General features: G+C 33.2%; 1 protein-coding gene across 1 annotated transcript; it reads right to left on the bottom strand.

Moving 5' to 3' along the window:
• Window positions 1-44: 44 nt before the first annotated feature.
• LOC143563743 (glucan endo-1,3-beta-glucosidase 6-like) lies at window positions 45-2410 on the bottom strand. The gene is made up of 2 exons (XM_077051219.1): window positions 2025-2410; window positions 45-1260 (listed from the first exon to the last, which is right to left on the bottom strand). The coding sequence occupies exons 1-2, from the start codon at window positions 2369-2371 to the stop codon at window positions 156-158; spliced, it is 1452 nt and encodes a 483-aa protein (XP_076907334.1). The 5' UTR covers window positions 2372-2410; the 3' UTR covers window positions 45-155.
• Window positions 2411-23876: the final 21466 nt, after the last annotated feature.

Below are 23876 nucleotides of genomic sequence, written 5' to 3'. Positions count from 1 at the left end.
CATTGACCAAAATCACAAATTTAACATAAAAACAGTCTAAAAACTAAATAAAATGAAAATAGTTGCATACAAAACAGAAGAGCTCAAAATCTCAATCAGAACAAAGCTCTTCACCGAAAGATTACCGGTTTGATACATAGAACAACACGAGTCATTTACAAAACCATAAGCAATAAAAATCCCAGTACTGCAAGAAATCCACCCGAACTGAGCTGTCTGTCAGCACCACCATAATACGGCTCAATCATGATCCCAAACCTGCAGGTCCCAGTTGACGGGTCATCTTTCGTGACGGTGGAAACATTAGGGAACCTACAAGCCTCATCATACTGATTATTTATCTGGTAATAACTATTAAACGCATACGAAATATTCATTCTAGCATCCAAATCACCACAAGAAGTTCCATATCCAAGACTCGTGCAATCCCCGAGTGCACACGCGTAACTAACCGACTGAGCTATTGACGGGTCGTCCATCTTAACCGAATCCTTAAGAACACACCACTTCCTTTGCAGATACCTCACATTCCGAGCCGGGACGAGGGCCCCGGTGGTGGTTGTTCCAAGGTTCAATGAGTACTTCGGTTGCCCGTCATAATAGAACACTCCCCAATGCCTTTCAAAGTTCCCAGGTTGTATGCTTTTTTGATCTTCATCAATCAAACTAAATAAATAAGCCTCAACGGGCGCTTGTCTCATCGGGGTCCCTTTCCCGCCTGCTATATGACTCATGAACCCTTGCATGAACCGTTGAGCATACTCATTGTTAGCATTGCGGTCCCCGTCACTAGGCCACCCGATCTCTCCCACTATGATTGCCATATTAGGAAACCCATTTTTTTGTAGGGCCCACACAAGGGTATCATAGTTGGCATCAAACATGTTCGTGTATGTTGTCCCACCATCGTTCACGGGAGTTGCTTTACCATCAAAGAAAGCGTATTCAACCGGGAAATTAGAGTCAATATAAAGACTTATGAACGGGTAGATGTTGACTGTGAATGGAGACCCATTGTCGTTCAAGAATTTGGTGATTTTGAACATGTAGTCATGGATGTCAGCCCGGAAATCACCACTGGACGGGCCTTCGGTCAAGCTAGAGTACACATCTGCGTTTTGGGGCACGGTGACTTTAACTTTGCCCCCAAGGCCTGCTTTTACCAGAGCCGCTTGGATGTTTTGGAGGGCCGGGTAAGTGGTTCCTAAAAAAGAACCGTTATATGTTGCCAAGAACGGCTCGTTCCCGACTGCCACGTATCTGTAACGGTTCAAAAGCTGGGTTAAATAGAACCTCTTTAACAGCTTAAAGGTTCCACCTTTCATAATTCTAAAGGCCATAAAACTCATGATTTATATAGCAAATGGATGATAATGACACAAGATCTTCTTTTCTTCTTTTAAAAGATTAGTAAAGCGTAATAATTTCATACTACCATAAAAACCAAAATAATTACTTATTTTATATAGAAAAAAGAAAATACCACAATCAAATTATGGTATAATAAAAGTCTTCTTCAACTTGTTTAAAATGAATTTATTCGTGGAAACAACGATAAACAGAGCAATCAGTATCAACGCAGAGGCCAAGTAGGTAACTTTTTGTTGGCGTTTGGTGACGACGTGAAACACAATTTCATCGATTTGACCAATTTAAATGCAAATTCATACCATGTTGTGTAATTAAAAAAATACCCATGTGACCATGTCACTATACATCATTTCATCACATATTGACCTGTTTAAGGGGCAAAACAGTCATTTTTAAAACATTTTCACAAGTTCTTGCATCCAAACCATTTGTGCAAACTGAGCAAAAAATGTTGGTTTTTTCATGATAATATGATATTAACACTAAATAAAACTATAAACCAAAAACAAAAACAAAAAATTGCCAATAAAAGAACAACCAATTACACAACACAACACAAGTCAAGAATCATAGCTCAAAAGGTACCAAAATGTAAAAGAAGCACCATTATTGACATAAAACAAACTAAAAGTTTAGATCAATGAACTACTGACCTGATATCAACACCATTAGAAAGATGGGTTGAAACATTTTTTGAAACCCATTTATCAGCAGCCTTCATGCTAGTAGCCATAGTAGCAAGCATGTCATTAGGTATACCAACCATGACTTCAATTTTGGAGTTACTCAGAGCTCTTAGAGCACCATAATCTGCATCAAAAAGCTTCACTTTCTGGATCCCATTATCCAACAGCATCTTGACTACTGTTTCAGGAGGCAGTGGGTGAGAAGACTGTGTTCCCCAATTAGCCCCAATTCCACTCACTGGTTCCACCCAACTCAGGAAGGGAATCAACATTACTAACACACAAACTTCAAAAACCCTTGTTGGGTTCATCATGATTATGCTCTCAAAGTTGAACAACAAGTAGATAAGGTTTAAAAATAAAAAAATAAAAAGTTTGTAGGTACCCAGATGGGGATATAGTGTTTAGATAACGAAAGATTTTAGCTAGAAGGTAAGGAAAAAGATATCAAGATTCATAAATCTAAAGCAGAACAGTAACTGTGTGTGCTGATTTGAAACAAGAAAACTTGTAGAAAGATCTTCAAGGTGAGGTCTTGATGTAGGTTTGAGGATGATTCCAAAGATTTAAGTGAAACCTAATCATGCGCTGATAAGCAGCATCTTGAGGCTTAAAAAAGGTTATCTTAGGGTTAATAAGAAAGAATATTGACTTAATGGAAAAGGACATATTCCAAGTAGCAAGATTGTATAGGCTCGTGGTGAGGTGAAGTTAAAAGCCCCACACTTCATGTATCAGACCAAAAGCTACTGGCAAGTGTGTGAGAGAGAGAGATCAGTCCTTTTGATTTAGTTCAAATACTTTGCCTAGTGCTAAATCCAATGATAAAGATTCACTATTTTTGAAAGCAAGTTCATTTAACAAAGAATATAGAGTTTCAACTTTCACTTGTATAGGTTATTACTAACTTTAAATTGTTTCAATTAGATTACTAATAAATATTTTGTTTTGATAGGGTAATTAAAGTTTTATTTTTGTTTCAATCTTAGATATATTATTTGGATAGCATGTTATCTAGTTTTTTTTTTCTCTTTAAAAAGTTTGGTATTACCAAATATTTTTTTAATTTTTAAAAATTAAAAAAAATAGTAGAAATTGAGAAAAATAGTTTTTAAATTACGAAATATGGCAAAAAAATTAGAAAAATTTAAGTTACGGTTTTTTATAAGAAACCATCATTTTTTAGAAAAATTTCAATAAGATAGTTAGATGATATTAAAATATTTAATAGTAGAATTATTAATTGCTTCGATACACAAAAAAAAATTAAAAAATAGGAACATATTGATTATATTTTAATTTTTCGCAATTTTATTTTATGTTTGCAATTTTTCACAATTAAAAAACTATTTTTCTCAACTTTTACTATATTTTTTTTAATTTTTAAAAAAAATATTATGCAATGTCAAACTATTTAAAAATAAAATAAAAACCTAGATAATCCTAATATACAGGTAAAATATTTAGGATTAGAACTAAAAGGAAACTTTATTAACCTGATTGAAACAAAATATTTTATTATGATCTGATTAGAACAATTTCAAAACTTAGTTAATATTCTGTCAAGTAATCTCTAAATTAATCAAATAAAAGTTTAAGAGTAAATTGCTATCGTGGTTTATGTGTTTTGTGTTTTCTAGTCATCCAAAAATAAAATAATTGAACGACTAAGCCACTGATGTTTAATTTTAATTAATTTTGTTAACGGTTTTAATCCTGAGGCTATAAATGGTAAGATTCTTTTATTTCCTTTCTTTTATGTACTTTATACTATAGATTTAATAAAAGTTTTATTAATTAATTAACCAACTTATTTATTTTATAAAACTTTACTTTTTATATTTATTCGTTTGTTTGAATAAGTTATACATTTTTCTCATTTTTAATTTATAGATTCTTTAAAGTTTGTTAATAAGTTAACCAACTTATTTTTAATTCATGAATCAAAATTTAAAATTACACCTTAGAATTTACAAATTTGTGAATCATTTAAAACGTAAACTAGTAAATTAAAGATTAACAATTTAATAGTGTCTTTCTAAAAATCCATAATAAAAAATGAGATGAAACAAATTTAAATATAATTATATTTGGACCAGACATTTAAACTATGAAAAAAGCAAATATGTGGCTGGTGTATTGTATCGATCACAGATCCTTCCACAACTAAAGACAAGGTGTTCTCGTTTAAACTTTGAACTAAAACTCTTAGGCACGTTCAAGTTGGCAAGAGTTTGAATTTTGGATTTGATATTGTGGATTTGGGCTATACCAGTTTAATAAATTTGGGCTGCAAGTTTTGATGAATTTTGGGCTGCATAGTTTTATTAGTTTGAGCTGCAATTTTGATTATTCTAGGCTTCCAAGTTCCAGCTGCAATTCCAAACTTATGGTCGTGTGTAGAGGTGCACAAATATCCGGAACCGGTTCCTATCCGTACCCGACTTGCGGGTACGACCTGGTATAGGATTTCTCCACGGAGCCATACCCGATCAAAACTCGACCCTACCCTACAAGAAACCCAGAAAAAACCAGGAAAACCCGATCAAATACCCAACTATACCCAGAACCGGTTCCTACCCGACTTGGTTTTAACTTCTGTTGACCATCTACCCGGTTCAGGTTCCTGAAAATACCCGGTTTGTGTACCTCTAGTTAGGGGCGCAGCTTCATTGGCCCCCTGTTTTTTTGGTCAATAGCGTAAATTTTTCGATATTCGTTCGAAATTTTTTATACGTATTGAGCCCGGCCCCCTCGAATTTCTTTCATCTTCATTTCACAGACCAGACCAGCACTGGTCGACTGCCACCAGCGCGGCAGCCCGTTCATCGTGAGGCCGACCATGGACCACCAGCACTTCAATGTAACCGGTAATACTTTATTTGGTTTAAAATTAGGGCCGAATTTGGTTGAAACTAATGTCAGATTGGTTAAAATTAGGGAATTAGGATTGAATTGAGTTGAAATTAGGGTGTTGAATTGACTTGAAATTAGGGAATTAGGAAGAAATGGTATTGTATGGTTAATGGTGAAACCTGAAAGTAAAATTGTAGTTTAACTAAATAGTATTAATTGTTTCATTTTTATCATGTATATAATGGGAAAGGAGACAACTAAAATTATCAATTCTCTCTTCAAAAAATTGGATGAGGGCAAGCGAATAAACGTCAAAAGGCTTCAACTAAAATTGCTGAAACATTTGATTCGGAATCAATAATCAATGAATTCAAAGATCTTGAAGGTCGTCGGGCCGCTTTATAATTTTTCCTCTAGGTACCGTTTGTGACTTTGGCCCCCTCTGTATGTTCCTAAGCTTCGCCACTGCCTCTGGTCCCGTGGTTTATAAATCTTGAAAAAATATCAAAAACAGAATTAACACGGAAATGAGCGGAAGATGCAAAACTAAGAGCATTCACAACCGTCATTCCCAGTTGGGGGTGGTAAGGTGGTTATTGTGCAACATTTGGTCGTTCAAAAAAATTAGTATTCACAAATCACAACCCATCCATCAAACTAGGCATGAACAAGATATAAAAGGTTGATATAGTAGCTTTTCATATATGAAAAGCTACTATTCATCCTCCATCAAATTTATATGAGTGTATAAAACTAAGAAAAATAATAAACTAAGTGTTTTTGAGTAAGATAAAGATAGAAAATAGGATATGAAGTTTTTTTTCTTTTTTAAATGAGAGATAAAATTTGAAAATTATGATTTTTAAGTTAAATTATAGAATTTATAGGGTAGAATTTGATGAAAGGGATGTGAATGCTCTAACAAGGAAACTGAGTGAAAGACGTGAAAACTTTTCTCAAATAACAGTATCATAAATCTTGAAGTGCTTTATAAGCTATATACTTAGTTTTGATGTTGAAATATACAAATATTTCAATTCAATAGCAAATGATATTGAAAAACATTAATGAGGCTATTAGTTCTAATTGTTGGTATCCAAATTTTAAGTTGCTAATAATAATAGTAATATTAGTTCTAATATGTGTTTCTATTTTGTATGCTGAATTGTGCCGAAATCTATCTTGGCAAGCATATGCTGGGTTAAAACTTAAAACTGGGACTTAAAGGAGTGTTAGGCTAATGCATGCGAAAGTGGGTGATGGCTTGGAAGGTGGTGATTTTGCTGTTGGGCTGGACTTGGACTCATTGTGGCTTGGCATTCTAATCTAATTAGTTCTATTGGTTAGATTATTATGATACGGTGCATGAAAAGAAAAGAGAGGAAGATGCATAGGTTGTACGTCAAAAGATCTCTGACTTCATCTTCTCTCATTTCCTGAAACTCTCGGTCTTCATTTTCATCTGTTGTTAGTGTTTCGACACCTTGATGATTGATGCTGGTTTTGTGATTCTCAACATATTCCATTGTTTGTAAATCATTGTGTTAGGGATCGAAGTCTTGTTGTTTGCTCGTTCCACATTGTTCGTTTTCTTCATTCTTGTATGTTTTTGGGGTTAATCATTCATAGTTTGAGATTAATAATAAGAGATTCAGTAGTTGTGACATTTTTTATTGCCATTTCTTGTGTCGTTATGTATCAGTTGTTTTCAATTTTAAGAAAGGTGTTATTAATATTGAATTTAAACAGCTTGGTACTAATTATTTACATGCATAAATAAATAAACGTATTAAACACAACCTCATTATTTGCCACACATACAATTATAATGGGGAAATGTCACAAAACACCAAACAACTTTTTGTTTTTTTTCACAAAAGTCTCTCTACTTTTTTTTATAAGATAAAGTCCCTCTATTTGATGTTTTTTAACAAAAATATGAGATGACCTATGATAGCCTGTTTAGTGGACCCATTACCACTCATTTATTATATAATGTATAAACTAAAATAGATTTATAATTTTATTGTCATAATCCATTATACTCCGGCAACCTGCAGCACCGTGACCACCATATCCGGTCACCACTCAATCTCTGTGCCCTGAGCCCTCAAATATATTTAATTTTTATTATTCTTCTCTTTCTTGATTATAGAATTTAAACCTAGACATCGAGAAGCTACTAAAACCTTTTAAGAGAGATCCCAAATGCTCTAAGATTGCAAACCAGTCCTCTCAACCAAATCTCCCTTTACTTGGAATTCGAATGATCCAAAACTTATAATCGATTCCAGTGGATCAATATCAATCGAAAATCCTATAACTGTTAAACAGCAAATCACAAACCCCTAAATTTCAAAACCCCAATAATCACAATCTCAACTCCAAAACCTCACATCCATCACTACACGCCACCAACTCCCCATATCCGTCTCTAGGGAAGTAAGGGTGGCCGGATATTGTGGCATGTAATGTGAAGAAAATGGAAAGTGATTAACAATAATATATTTGAGGGCACATGAAGATTTAGTGGTGACCGGATATGGTGGTCACGGTGCTGCAGGTTACCCGAGTATAATGGATGATGACAATAAAATTATAAATCTATTTTAGTTTATATATTATATAATAAATGAGTGGTAATGGGTCCACTAAACAGGCTATCATATAGGGATGGCAATGAAACCCAAACCCGATGGGAAAACCCGAAACCCGACATTAACGGGATGGGTAATACCCGACCCGTTAGGGTTTGGTACTAGTTTTGAAATTTTTCGCAGGTTTGGGATTTCTAATATACCCGATTACCCAATAACATATACCCATTTACCCGATGTACCCGATATAGCTGATTATATTATATATATACTATATTCCAAATATATTATTTGTCGAAACATGTTTATGTCAATTATTTGAGATATTTTACCTATATGGTAACAATCATTGTAATCGATTAGTTATATTTTGTCAAAACTCGGGTAGAAACCCGATGGGTTTTGAGCCGGGTATACCCGACAGTTATTTTGTCAAAACCCGATATGAAACCCGAAACCCGATGGGAAAACCCGAAACCCGACGGGTAATTACCCGATTAAAACCTGACGGGTTTGGGATGGACTTTTATAACCGGGTATGGGTTTGGGAATACCTAAACCCGTCCCAAACCCGAACCATTTCCATCCCTACTATCATAGGTCATCTCATATTTTTGTTCAAAAACATTAAGTAAAGGGACTTTCTCATGCAAAAAAAAAGTAGAGGGACTTTTGTGAGAAAAAACAAGAAGTTGATTGATTTTTTATGGTATTTCCCCAATTATAATATACATACTTTTACATCATCATTTTCTTGAACTCATGGAATCCAACAACCCATTGGAGATCACATCAAAGGCTTTGATCATCCTATCGACGTCCAATCCATCGTGCTTGTCCATTAATCCGAAAACTGACAATGCATTACGCAACTCGTCACACGAAATGAAGCAATCAAGGTTGTTATCAAGCAACTCAAAAGACTTTAATTAACAAATCATTCTCTGTGTCACCTGCCTCTTGTGGGGAATACACTGTTGCCCAAGTATACAAACTCAGCAAAGTTAATGTTCTTTTTCCCAGCAATGCACTCATGTTCATCTGGACGGACTAGAACCGAACTTCTTGGACTCAAGAAGCCATTGTAGGTCATCAACACTCACTGAATCATCATTGTTTCGGTCAAGTTTCTTGAATATGCGGTTGATGTCACTCGCATTGAGGGAAGACATGGCTGGAAATCTTGAATATGTGGTGTTTTCTTGATGACTTTGAGGTTCAGTATCGTTTACACATACACATATGATATACGTGTAGTTTGGGACTATATTCACATTTTTGTTGGATTCATCTATTTTATATATTGCCAATTTGTAACAAGAAACAGCATCTATTGATTATGTGTCATTCTCATTTTGGTGGGTGGTAAGATGGTGATGGTGTAAAAAATATAAAATAGGAGATCAGGAATTCAATCCTAGGAATGCAACATTTAGCTATTAAAATAAAAATCTACTGATTATGTTGATAATACGGATCGCAAATACAACTTTTTAAAGAAAATAAGTTAAAACTATACATGTTACAACACCTAAGGGCTAGTAGTTTATAATAGAAAGTATGATTTTTATAGGAAAGATAAGAAGTAATCTAGTCTGTTGATATTGGAAATTGATAGTTAAGATTAGTTAATGTTAGATAAGAGCATTCTCAGCCCGTTTCCTACCCTATATCCATATATATCATATACTTACACTAAAAAACACTGTATTTTCTCTCTCATGTTTAATTAAATAATATTTTTATACCTTTATAATCATATGTTTCTCTCTCTTTCACTAACAACTATTTTAAGAAAATATTAAACAATTAGCAGCATCTACAGTAAAACGTCAAATTTAACTTTCCCATATAAATTTTCCCTCTCCACTACTCACAACCACTCATAACCATACCATATAATTTACAAATCTCCCTCACATAATTTTAGAGAACGGATTGAGAATGCTCTAAAAGGAATGACATAAAAGGGATGACACATTTATTGATATATCTCTTCACATGTAAGACACAAGTCAACTCCACCCCATACTTTTAAAACGTTCATAACTTTTTTGTACGAAGTTTAAATAAAAATAATAAAATCACTATAATAATGAGTGTTTTTTTATCTTTTATATGAGTACCATAATACTATATAAAATAAAAAAAATTAGTGGGTTTTCTAAAATTGTGTTTTACAAAATTGTGTTTACAATTGTGTTTTTCATTATGTTTTTTTACATTATGTTTTTTCATAATGTTTTTCCATTGTGTTTTTCCAGGCGAGAACTATTTTTAGGTGACACTCCAACAAAAATTTCCGGCGACTTTCTGGCCAAAAAAGTTCCGACGACTTTTCCTGCGAAAATTTCGACGACTTTTCGGTGAGGTGGTGGCGGTGGGTGACGGTTGTGGTGCTAGTGGGCGGTGGAGTGGTGGTGGTTGTAGGAGATGAGTGAAGATGTAAGTATGTTTTGTGATTAAATTAAGTGGGTTTTGGGGTTAAATTAAGTGAGTTTTGAGATAAAGTAGTTTACCAAAATGCCTTCCTTCCTAGCTTTCCTAGGAAAATCAACCTTTTTATTTGAATCCAACCCAACACATAATATAAAGTTAGTCACGTAGAGTTAGTTAGTTAGTTACTTGGTTGGTTAATAAAAAATGGTGATACTTAACTAGTCTATATAAATGATGATTCGCATTAAAGCATTGACAACAATATTAATACATTTTCACATTGTTCTCTCTCCGATTAGGCTCACTGGTATACACCAGTGGGGGTATACCCACTGGTCCGACGTGGTTGCCACCTCACTCGTTTGAGGCCCGTGAACACCACCTCGCCCCCTACTGGCTCACGCATGACGTGAGGATAAAATTACCCTAAGTACATGTACAATTAATTATATACATAATTTCATTTCTCTGAACAGTCTCGTAGACTTACAGATGCATGTTTGATGATATGCATAGCCTTAGGGACTCTGAGTCACCATGTATTAGTGGATCCAGACACATGTATACTTTTAATTAGAGTGTCCGTTTCTTATTATTATAACACAAAGTTTTAAGGATTCATAGATCCTATGCAAACATTCTGACTCTTAAAGAGTTTGTAAAAGTTTAGGGCGTATTCACCTTTCTGTTTATGATAAGTTTCTGTTACTGATTTCTGCTTCTGATTAACCCCCGGACCTATAGTACGAGAATAACCCTTTCATAAATATCTAGATCAACGTTCTAGCTTCAGACCTTTAGTCTGCTTTGTATAGATTTAAACCTTGAAAATATAAAACATTTGGATCTTTAATAACTTTGTTTATTTACCAATTATAGGCTACATTTCTTCTTCATGAAGAAACATCTATACTGAATTTCTTCTTCAAAAGAAACATTAATTTAACTATAACCTTTATATTTAAATACTATATTTCTTAATCATCAAGAAATATTTTGACCATACCGCTTGTATGTAAAAATGTACGTTTCTTAGTCATGAAGAATCAATATTTTAACTATAACCTCTGCTTATAAAAAGTTATATTATGCATAAATGTGATCAAGGTTTGGGCTATAGCCTCGACTATGGTATAAACCATTACAATAATAATAAAAAAAAATATTTAAGCGGAACCCCTACCTCACACGGGTATTTGGAGTTAAATGCCTAAGCTTGAATGTGCAGCACTTCTATTATACTCGCATATTAGGGCTTAAATTGTTAGAACTTCAGAGCTTGGCACGTACTACGAGACTCGGCACGCTTCTCGAGGTTAAATGCGTGTGTAAAATGTGTGTTTGGTGTGAGAAGTGGGAGATGCCATTCACCCCTTTCAGTCTCGTCGCGTAACGCGACATCACTCTTTCTGGGGTTTGGTGAGACTTCCATCGTGTATCGCGATGGGTAAAGATATCCAAAATTTTCGTTTTTGATCCTTCAATTTCCCAAAAATACCAAGACGGCTCTTAAGCGGCTTGCGAAGTGCAAAGTGAGCCACATTGCGCCCATCACCCGAGCCCGTGCATGTCGGGTGCCTCGCATCCTCCACTAGGGCCACTGGGTGCATATTGGCATATAAGATTACTAGATTTAGAGCCCATGTAACACACGAGATTTTCCAAATAATAAAGTTGTAAATAAAGCAAATAAGTATATACTTTATATGGAAAAATGATTAGATCTATGTTTATATCTATACTATGTGTACATAAACTGATTTTATTTATATTAGAAGATGATTTTTTCAAAAAATAAAATGAAATTAATAAATAATAATAATAATAATAACGCAAGTGCAAAAATATACCTTCAAACGGCTCATCTATTGGAAATTTGATTCTCAGCATCATATATATATATATAGGGGAAGATTCATGTGCATTTTAGTCTTAACATGAGAACGTAGGAAATAATACAAATTTATAAAAAAATGAGAACGTAAGAAACAATATCAATCTACACAAACAATTATTTATAATAACAAAGAAAAAAACCTAAAAATTACAACAAAAGAAGCAAAATCAAGAACAAAATAATAATAGCAAATACCAACAAATACTCATATCAGCAAAAGAAGAAATCTAATAATAACAACAAAATATAAATTAGCAAATACTTATAAAAATAAACTTAATAATAACAGCAAATTGGTACTCACTGTTTTCATATTAAGAATAAAATGTATTTGATCCTGTTTCTATATATATAAATATATATATATATATATATATAGGGTGAAGTTATAATAAGAAGTAGAGTGTGTCTAAAAAGTGTAAGAAGTAATCTGGTACGTTAGATTTGATGATCTGATGGTCTAGATGGAAAGTGTGTTTTTTAGGCGGTGTGTTTTTTTTTAATTCTTGTTTTATAACACTCTAAGGGCATATTCGTCCAGTGTGTTATATTATATATGGAAACAAAGTTAAATTACAACACCAAAAACACATCGTAATCTATATTACAATGTGTTTTAAAACACATCACCAAATATTAATCCATATTTAGAACACAACATCAAGAACAATAAGAACACCAAAAACAAAAACACACCAATAATTAAAACATAATTAATATTAACTCTAACAGAAACACACTAAATTGAAAACTTTTTAAAATCATACCCCGATTCCAACCGATAGAAATGGTTGTTATAACTAAAATATAACAATTTAAAAAAATATAGTAAAGGCCATAAATTTGTTAGTCCGTAGACGATTATTAAAATTTGGACTTTCTTGAATAGTGTGATCTGAAAGAAAAAGATAATCTTGACGTATTGAAATGTGTGTGGGTCTTTTCACAAGTCAAGTGTTGATTGCTCTAGAAGCTTCATGGTTCACGCTTTTCTTTGATCGGAAAAGTGCACGGAAAAACGTAAGTGATCGGAAAATGCTGTTTAGTCATCGGAATAGCGGCTACTCTCACTTGAAGTGTTATTCTCCATGGCTCATCAATCGTTTCACACCGTAAGCCCATAACAAAGGCTCAGATCTGACCGTGGATTTGGTTTACGGTGCCTTGTTCTTAACCAGATCTGGAGGTTTATTAGTTTGTTTTTTCTTCTTTCAAGCAACAATCGCTCGTTGGAATAAAGGATTATCGCGGCATGGAGGTGATGATAGATGGTGATGGTGATGCTAATTTGGAGTGAACGAAGGTGGGGTCACCGGAAACCATGGAGTCGTCGGAAACATGATAGGGGGTGAGTGACGGCTGTTTAAAATGGTTGGCCCAGCATGGAGGTGGTGATAGACCGTGATGGTGATGCTAATATGGGGTGAACGGAGGTGGGATCGCCGGAAACTATGGAGTCGCCGGAAAAGGTAGGGGCGCCGGAAACGTGATAGTGAGGTTGGTGGCTGCTGTTTAAAATTGTTGGTCGTAATTGTTTTTTCTACTTTCATTAACTTTCCAAAAAATAATAAAGAATATTCATTCCACTTAGAAAATAGTCAATTCACCCCTGCGTGCTATAATCAATTCAATGGCTCAGATTTTTTCATACACTTCTTAGAAAATAGTCACTTCTTATATATATATATATATATATATATATATATATATATATATATAATTGAAAGAATTTTGGTTATAAACCAATTTCAAAAAAGACTTTTTATACAACAATAGTTCTGAGCTACACCATGAAAATGATTTTTATAATTTTTATGGGGTTTCTCGACTTTGTCAAAATGACTACACATAAAAATAACACGTGAACATGTTCAATTTTGTTAATCTTTTGCTTCACTTGAGTATAATTTTGTATGACATGTTTCACACACTACATTTTAATCACCGTTAAAGGAAAAGTCAATGCTGGCACAAAATTTCCAAATTTGATAAAAGTTAGAAGCATTGATAGGCCTGGGGTAGCATGTCGAAAGTGTTCACCGCCTTTTCTTAAATTTTAATAGTTGTGGGAAAAATAGTCAATTAGCCAAATCCCAAATCTTTTCATTATTTTCAAAAATGTCATTGAAAATAAATTTGAAACCAAAATCACGTTTAAAATTCTAACTTTCATTTGTTTGACATTTTCTAGTCAAAACTTTGAACCCGTAACAAATTTGATGATAAATCTACTTGCATTCTCAAACTTTTAAAAATACTCATATACCCATCTTTGACCCATAACAAATTTTGAGCCAAATATAGTTAACCTGTACCACACAATCTATTTACCAACTTTTGACCCGTGACAATCAAATTTAAGTTTCACAAAAATCTGAAACAATTATTGATAAAAAAAATCGAGAAATTGACTATGATAAACTTTATTATATACGAAAGTAAGTGGTATATATTATTATATTTTAACATATATATAGTTTAGTAAATTAGCTGAAAAAATAACTAGATAGATTTAAAGCATATATTTATAATTTATAAGAATATTTATTTTTATAAAAATGTATAGTAATAAAATAGAGTTTAAAGTAAAGTGAATAATATAATCATGTTATAAATATAATATAAATAGAGTATAAAAAGAAAGTGAATAATTATTGATATATGACATAATTATTAATTTGGAGGGAAAAAAGTTATGAGATTTAACAACAAACTGACACGTGTCCATAATTATTTTACTTTATTAGAATAGGTAGATTACTATGAAAACTCAATCTTTTCCTTATAAAGAACTCCCAAGTTTTATCATTTGCCAATATGAGAGGAATTTCTCTTTCCTATTTATATTCATATGAAATGACTTCAGTTTCTTCTTTCTTTCAATGTGATGAATTTCTTATTTTCTTAACATGAGATGCTTTTATTTTCTTATATCATTTTTTATATTTATCTTGAGAATATTTTTGATCCTTTATCTTTACTACGTTGTCATCTTTGATGTTACACACCGGCTTAACCAACACCTGTAAATATTGGTGTTTGGTAGTTGTCTTGGAAACTGCTTTTCGGTAGACTGGCCCTTGACAATTGATTAATGATTCTAAGGAAACTGCTTGTAAGTTCAAGTAGTTTAATTAGATCCGAACTATGTGTTTTGAATATTAAACTAAGATCAAAACACATGCATTACTAATGTTTCACCATTTCTAATAAAATTTGGATTGATAGTCTAAAACTTATAATTTCATTGTAGTAACTTATTGGCTTATTGACGCCAAAGAATAGTAGTTTTGTTTTCAGTAGGATTGGTTTTTCTCTTTAAAAAGAGGTGGCGGCGTAGCTTGCCGTCCGTTTACCTGTCTCTTTATTATAATTTGATTCTTTCTTTTGGGTTTTAAAGATTGCACTCTAAGACCATCAGGTATGGATGTCTCTCTGTTTCTCTCTTCACTCCACACTTTTCTATAATATCAAGGAAATGGTCACCAATTTATCACTATTCTTTTTTTCAAACAAAATAATAATTTTATTTTATAAAAGCTATTAATATACTTTAAAGGGAAAAAATATTTAAAAAATTTTAAAAATATTGAATTACATTTAAAATATTAAATAAAAAACATAATTAATTCGTTAATATGTGGTAAACTGTTTTAATTCTATTATATTATATGTAAAATAAAACAAATAAAATGATTTTTATGTAAAACCTTTTTATTTTTTTAAGCCCATTTCTTTTATTAAAAGTTTTAAACCCATTCATCTCCAAAAAAAAAAAAAAAAAGAAAACCTATAACCTTTTCGCCAAACACACCATTTTTCTCTGAAATAACGAGCACCCATACCCAGTAAGCAAGCATATCATATTTTCAACTCTCTTCATCCAAACAATAACTTTATGTTTTAAATATATATCAAAAGTGCAAGTTCAAGGGCAATTTGAGCGTGGAAATTTCCACACAAAGTTCACCGCCGGGCAGCACCATAAAGGGAGGGGTGGTGTTTGCCGCCGGCGCCGCTTGCTAGGTCATCTCTCCAGTGGCATTACGGCATCCGCACCGTTTAGTCTAATCTATTTAAACAGAATCATCATATATGCTTCAACTTAAGTACTGTGAACTACATTGTTTAAAACACAAATATTAGAAGAAAAAAAGAAAAATACAAGCCTAAGAGCGTTCTTATTGGATCCCCTAAAATTTTGTGAGATGAGTTTGTAAATTATAGGGTGGGGTTTTGAGTGACTGTGAGTGTAAATTATAGGATTGAGAGATAAAAGCTAGTGATTTTTTGTAAAGTTGGGGAAAATGTAGTGATTTTTTTGTAAATTATAGGGTGAAGAGAGAAAACCATAATGATTAAAGTAAAAAAAATGTTATTTAATTAAACAGAAGAGAGAAATGTAGTGTTTTTAGTGTAATTATAGAGATGGGGATAGGGGATCGGTTGAGAATGCTCTAAGAGCATTCCCAGTGGGTTCTTCAAATTATGTGAGGGAGTTCTTCATATTTTAGAGATGGTTAAAATGGTTGTGATAGTAGGAGAGAGAAAATGTTATTGTTCATGGTTAAATTTGAAGAAACACACTGTTCACCTCTATAATTTTATGATGTTTTTTAAAGTGATTGTGAGTGAAAGAGAGAGAAAAAGTAATGATAAAAGTATAAAAATATATTATTTAATCGAAAATCAGAGAGAAAATATAGTGTTTTTAGTGTAATTATAGAGATGAAGATGGAGAATGAACTGGGAATGCTCTTAGACCATATGCTTCATCCTTGTAATTTTCATTAACTTGAAAAATTATAATTCTTATGATAATCCACAAACTCGGATATATATATATATATATATATATATATATATATTAATTTAAACTTGAAAACCTAATCAGACCAGAATACAAAATCAATTATATTTAAATACGTACTAATTGGTAAAAACAAATCTAAATATATAATAAATAGTTTTATTGTTGCCCAAATTAGCTTGACTTGTTCACCAAATAATTTAATCGTTGTAAATCAAGTTATGAGTTCAACTTGATAAACAATATACCATCCCATCATAGGATCGACTAGTCGGCACAAATGAAATTCCAGGCTAATAATTTATTTGTAGGTTATTAATTTATAAATAATAATAGTAATAATGAAGTTTCCTTTTCTTTTAACTAATTCAATAGAGGGTCTGTTTGGTACTCTCCTACTAGTCATTAAAGGACTATCTTTTAATTATTTATAACCTCTTTTAATGATTAAGAAACAACCTTAATAATTAAAAGGTAACCCCTTAACAATTCGGAGTTAAAGTCGCCTCTTAATTATTAAAAGGCTACCAAACAGCCCCATTAATCCACTTATGAAGAATTTTAAAAAGGAAACAAAATCAGAATTAACTTGATTGATAAAGTATTTTTAGTAAAAAGTCAATGATAAACGTTGACGACGGTCTTTTACTTTTGTGCCTATGCCCTTTACGTGCTTCAATTTTCAGCCAATAGAATTGCAGTGAGAGGCTATTTGGTAGTTTTGTAATGGTTATTAAGAAGTTATTTTTTAATGGTTTATAGCCTCTTAATGGTTAAGAGACTATTAATAACCATTCAAACTTAAGGTTACCTCTTAACCATTAAGAGGCTATGAACAATTAAAAGGTAGAATCTTAATAACCATTAAAAGGCTACCAAACATCCCTAAAATTATTTTGAAAGTTGTTTAAGAAACTGTGTAACTGAGTCACTCACCCCGGATTCAAATAGGGTTTGAAGGCAAACGAGATGGTCAAGCGGGGTCTCTAACCTGGAATCGATTTACCTTGTGAAGTTTGAACCACTGTGGGTTAAGTGAGGGATTAGATAGACACTTTATACGAAATATATAATGGGAACATGAAAATGAACATGTTAACCGAAGAATTTACTTACAAAACATTGACTTTTAGTTCTTATCAAAACAAAGAAAATTACTAGCTACGGTGTTAAATTTAATATTATTTTATATGTGAGTTTTCTTTAATATTTATCTAAAAAAAACGCCATGGCTTAAAATTTAGCTCGCTTTTATCCTTCGGATGGTTAATATTTTAAGTTGGCGAATACTTTTGGATCGTCTTCTAACTAGACTTAGGGGTGTTTAGGATTGCTTATTTTCACCAACTTATAACTTATTAACTTTTTGAAAAGTAATAAGGTGTTTGGAATTTTTTATATTGTGAGAGGAAAAAGTTTTATAAGTTACACTTTTGTAACTTATTAACTTAATGAAAAGTTATAAGGAGGTAAGATAAGGAATCTCAAACACCCCCTTAATTAACTTATAAAGATAAAGATATTCTTTCTATTCTATATCCGGTCTGTTCGATCTTGGTGGAAGTTTTGGATCATTTGTTTGGAGGGTCTTATTTGGCTTCTAACATTTGGAACTCGATTGATCGTTGGTTGGATGGGAGCTCCCGGTTAATAAGGGGCCTAAGAATTTTATTAACTAGTTGGACTTGTTGGGGACTTGGGTCATTTTGACTTGGATTTTCAGAGAGTCGTGTGGAAGCTTTTAGATTAAAAGTTATTGGTGGTTCCCCAAACATTTTAATCGGATACAACTCTGAATGAGATCAAGAACTTAGTATGGATTTTGTAAGAATGATGAACCTGAGATGAGTGACCCAATTAAAACGTACGTCTATTTCTCATATAAGCAGTTAGGGTTTCATAAAACTGTCCTACGCAGCAAATTAAATTAAGATTGACTCAAAAATCGGACCTATGATTATGTATGATATAATTATAAAATTCATTTTTAATGAAGCATTAATTAACAAATATTTAAATGGGAACAGTAAAAATAAAAAGACCTTAAGCGTGTAATCATTGTTTTCTAGATTGCTAGATTAGGCAAGGGTGGTTGGTCTCTAATTAGCTATTATGTCATGAACCGCACTTCTAATTTATTCATTATATATGTCTGAAAAAATTATGTTCAACTGATGTGCTTATATAATTCTCACACGAAACCTATATATGTATGCATATGTACACGCATCCGTGCATAAGTTTTATGATCCATCTTTATATAGCTTTCCATATTAAAAAAGTGAATACCTCAGCGGCAGGATCGGAGAGCAGGAGTAAAATTCCTATTTTTTAATTAAGGTGAAACTAATTAGTAGTTAGCGTATTAATTATAATGTACAGTGAATATTCCTTTTCCTAAAAGGTTGTCACATGCCACCAACTCACCTACTAGTCTTCCTTGTAGTCTAACATCGGTTTTTCCTTATTGCGGTTGTTGTAACTATCATTCAAATAAACCAGGCGACTTGACACGATAGATGCTAAGATTTGATTAAACACCCATAATCAAATTTATTAAAAAGGTTAAATGTTTCATTGACAAACACACTTTCGGTTTTCTTTCGAATCCATCGTTTTCAAAATTCATCGTGGACCCCTAATTTGAAAGGTACCCACTCATAAAACCTCTTATTTGGGGTTTCGGTTTGTTGGGAGTTGGGATACAATTGAGTGATTTGGTATAACGAATATTCATATTTTTTGATATTTAATGTTATGATACATAAAATTCATATTTGGATAAGCTTTAACTTTTTATATATATAATTACAATTTTAAAAAAATCTATATTTTAAAAATAATGCTACATTACTTTATTTTTACATAGTATTTATGCACTACTTATTTATTAAGTAACATTTTTATAATATTCACCTTTATGCTTAACTTTATGTAAAAACATCAACAGTCGTACATAAATATTAATTAGGCTAAGCACACATAGTAAAAGGCCATTGACAGAAAGAGAGAGAGGGAGGGGAGGGGGGTTCACCCATGGGCAATGACACCTATTTTCAGGGCACACCAAAGGGCGCTACACACCATTAAGTAGGGGGCCAAGGGCGGAGACACTAGTTCATTAGTGCGTGCTAAAGTGAAGGAAATGTGTCAACCAGTAAAAACAAGTCTCATGGCTACGAGAGCATCACCTTTTGCCTTCCACTACACTCAATCTTAAAATAATCTAAGTTGATAGATGTAACATCTAGGAAAAACCCATATTTATTTTGGGTAAAAGTTGCTAACTTTGAAAGTTGAAGGATTAAAAATAATCTCAAAGACAAGTAATGTCCACATGCAAAGGATATAATTAAATAGTATTTCTTAGTGATTAAGAAAGATACTATTCACACAGGTAATGTAATGTTTCTTCTTGAAGAAGAAACCCGGTATAAATGTTTCTTTCTGAAGAAGAAACCTGATATATAATTAATAAATAAATAAAAGGACTAAATGTCCACATGTTTTATACAAACAAATAAATTATCAAGGTTACAGCTATACAAAACAGACTACCAGGTCTGAAGCTAGATCGTAGATCTAGATATTTATACAAATGTTATCCTCGTACTATAGGTCCGAGATATCAATCAATCTGAAAGCTGAAAACAGAAACTGGAATCAGTAACAGAAACTGATTTACAGACGGGGGTCAGTAACCGAAACTGATCAATATACAGGAATCAGTGTCAGAAACTGATTACAATCATAAAAGGTGAATACACCCCAACCTTTTATAACTCTTTTAGAGTCTGAACTATTTACATAGGATTTACGAATCCTTAAAACTTTGTGTTACAATAATGAGAAACGGGCATACTCAAATTAAGAGTATACATGTGTCTGGATCCATACATACATGGTGACTCGGATTTCCCCGAGGCCATGCATATCATCAAACACGCCTCTGGTAGTCTACGGGACTGATAAGAGAAATGATATTGTGTATATGATTAATTGTACATGTACTTAGGGTAATTGTAACCCAATTGAGTTGGGTGCCTAATGAGTATTGTCACAAGGGTATTGTTATTGTTTACACACTGGTATTATTGAGTCAGCGTCATTCACCGGCTGTGTGCTGACGTATTTTCCCCCCACATTTTAGGGAAATTGTAAATAATAGAACTGACAGGCAAGACTGATAGAAGATTGGAGACATAGTCATTAGAGGTGATCTGATGGCTCAGATATGCGTTCGTGTGAATTTTTATAGCCGAATTTGGGCCGAAAATAATATTGCACGAACTTTTTACATTTTGTAATTGATACAGGTTGTTTCGGGACATGATTTGAGTTTTCAAAAGTTTTTGTGGAATTTTTAGAAATTGTTTGGGGTAAACAGACGATTTTCAAGCGAAATATAGCTGATAAAATGAATTTTTATAAATTAATAAATCAGTAAATAATTCCAAAAATATTTTTATAAAAATCTAAATATTTTAATTGATAAGTGGCTAAATTTTTATAATTCAATGATTAACGGTTAATTAATTATGCTAATTTAAAGATTAAACAAATTCAGTTTTTATAAAAACCGGCAAGTTCGCGACTAACGAACCTGCGGGAATATCAAGACACCAAGAGTGATCAAAAATCATATTTTTGGACTAATTAAGTAAAGACAAACTTTTCTATGAGAAACCTGGACAATCCGGGTAGATTGTGCGCGTTTCTTCTCAAATCAAACTAAATAAACGGAAACGGGCCCCGTGGCTAATCCAGGACCCCAGTATGTGATCCTTCTTTATAACTTAATCATTTTGTTAACCAATACATTTACCCAAGCTTATTTTCCCATAACTATTTTCTGAACGCGTAAACGAAAAACTTGGCCCGGCCGGGAAAACGGGAATCTGAGCCAAGTTCAGTTTTCAGTATTAGACATTGAACAACATCACAACCTAAGCCTATTGCCACTTTCTGGGCATTCCAGCTATACTCAGATTAGTTATAAAGCCCAGTTTAGTATTGAGATTATAATAATATTAAAATTTTAATATTATTATAATATTGATTATAGGAACTACTGATAGCAGACCGAACAAACCACGAGCTAATACAGTACTGATTATCTACTAAATCGTTAGTTTCTGGGCATTCCAGCTACACTCAGATTAGTTATAAAGCCCAGTTTAGTATTGAGATTATAATAATATTAAAATTTTAATATTATTATAATATTGATTATAGGAACTACTGATAGCAGACCGAACAAACCACGAGCTAATACAGTACTGATTATCTACTAAATCGTTAGTTTCATGACCCCACTCTTTAAACAGTTTTACGAACTTTTGGGGTGAAAAGCATGTTTGATTACATATACATACCTGAAACATGTATTGATGTGAATTATCTAAGTGCTAACACACGAAAGTCCCCACTAACACAATGATTAACTTCGAGCCGGTGGCTTGTGAATAGTACTATTGGTTTGACAAACCCAAACGGAGCCGACATGTATTGCTGAGACTTTACCCTGTTTGCACATGACCATAATTATACAACACGCTATGTAGTGTTAGACATAGCTACTTGGGGCATGTTGTGGGCGGAAAGGGGCCACAGTGGTTGATTGAGCTTGGGAAATGGATGCACGCAGCACATACAGTCAAGGCTTCACTGTAGCTTAGCATAATTACATCATGTACATACATACATACATACTTATTTCATGATTACAAGTGTTAACTTGTGAATACTCATTACTGTTTTCTTGAAACTCGTGAAACTCACCGACTCTAGTAGTTGACCCGTTTTAAACTGCTTTTCAGGTGTACCTACATCGGAATGATTTGGTGATCTGTTACTTGCCCAAGATGTGTGGTTGATGCTATGTGAATAGAGGCAAGGGTGTTAGTAGTAAGAACGTATAGTTAACGAACTAGTTTTGTTTGTATCACCTAGACTGTAAAACAATAATAGAACAAAGAAATGTAATATATTGTAAATTAGTGTGTAATGTTTCTTTATAAACAATGTGTTGATACCAGAGGTGTCTGTTACATTCCCATTTTACGCTTCTGCATTGTGCTAGTCGGGGTGTGACACTTCTTTAGTTCCATCTTCACGGTCATTCGTAAAAGCTTTGATTGTGGACACCTACCTCGGTTAAACGATTGACGCATTGGTTAGTGATAGCCCCGTTCAGCGAAAACAAAAGTGATATTTTTCAAATGAACAAAAGGAACCCCAAACGAACAAATAGACATTACAAAGAGTAAAAGAAGTCTATAATTAAGGACTCACCTCCTTAATAATCCCACGAGTCTCTGAATGCCCTGTTCAGTAAAAATCAAATGCCCAACAGTCGCTGCTAGCCTCGTTCAGTGAGAACAGAAGCGACAGTTTTCAAACGAACCAATGAAAATCCAAAAGAACAAATGGAGACCGCAACGAGTAAAATAAGACTAGAATGAGGGAACGACATCCTTAACCACCCTATGAGTCTCTAATGACTCTGTTCAGTTAATATAAAGGCCCGAAAGTCGCTGCTAGCCTCGTTTAGTGAAAACAAAAACGACGGTTATCAAACGAACAAATGAAATCCCAAACGAACAAATGGAGACCACAACGAGTAAAAATAAAAAAAACAAGAATGACGGAATCACATCCTTAATCGTCCCATGAATCTCTAATCACCCAGTTTAGTTAATAAAAAAGCCCGACAGTTGCTGCTAGCTTCGTTCTGTGAAAACAGAAGCGACGATTTTCAAACGAATAAATGAAATACCAAATGAACAAATGGAGGCCAAAACCGGTTAAAAAATACTAGAATGAGGGAATCACATTCGTAATCATCTCTTGAGTCCCTGAATGCCTCGTTCATTGAAAACCAAAAGCCCGATAGTCACTGCTAGCCTCGTTCAATGAAAACAGAAGTGACCGTTTTCAAACGAACAAATGAAATCCCAAAAGAACAAATGGAGAACGCAGCGAGTAAAATAAGACTAGAATGAGAGAATCACCTCCTTAATCATCCCATGAGTCCCTGATTGTCCCGTTTATTGAAAAACAAAATCCTAACAGTCCCTGCTAGCCTCGTTCAGTGAAAACAGAAGCAATAGTCTTCGGAATCAAAGAAACTGAGTGGCCTGTCAAGTTCTACACTAGTAGAATTAGTGATTTTAGGATGATGATGACCAACTTCAATAGATTTCAAGATTCTCATATCC

This window comes from Bidens hawaiensis, unplaced genomic scaffold (genome assembly GCF_021521415.1).
Source record: "Bidens hawaiensis isolate Kalapana, Puna unplaced genomic scaffold, B.hawaiensis_p1.1 tig00021511_1, whole genome shotgun sequence".
Taxonomy (NCBI): domain Eukaryota; kingdom Viridiplantae; phylum Streptophyta; class Magnoliopsida; order Asterales; family Asteraceae; genus Bidens; species Bidens hawaiensis.
Note: the sequence above shows the minus strand (reverse complement) of the source record. Positions and strands in the feature narration are given on the sequence as shown.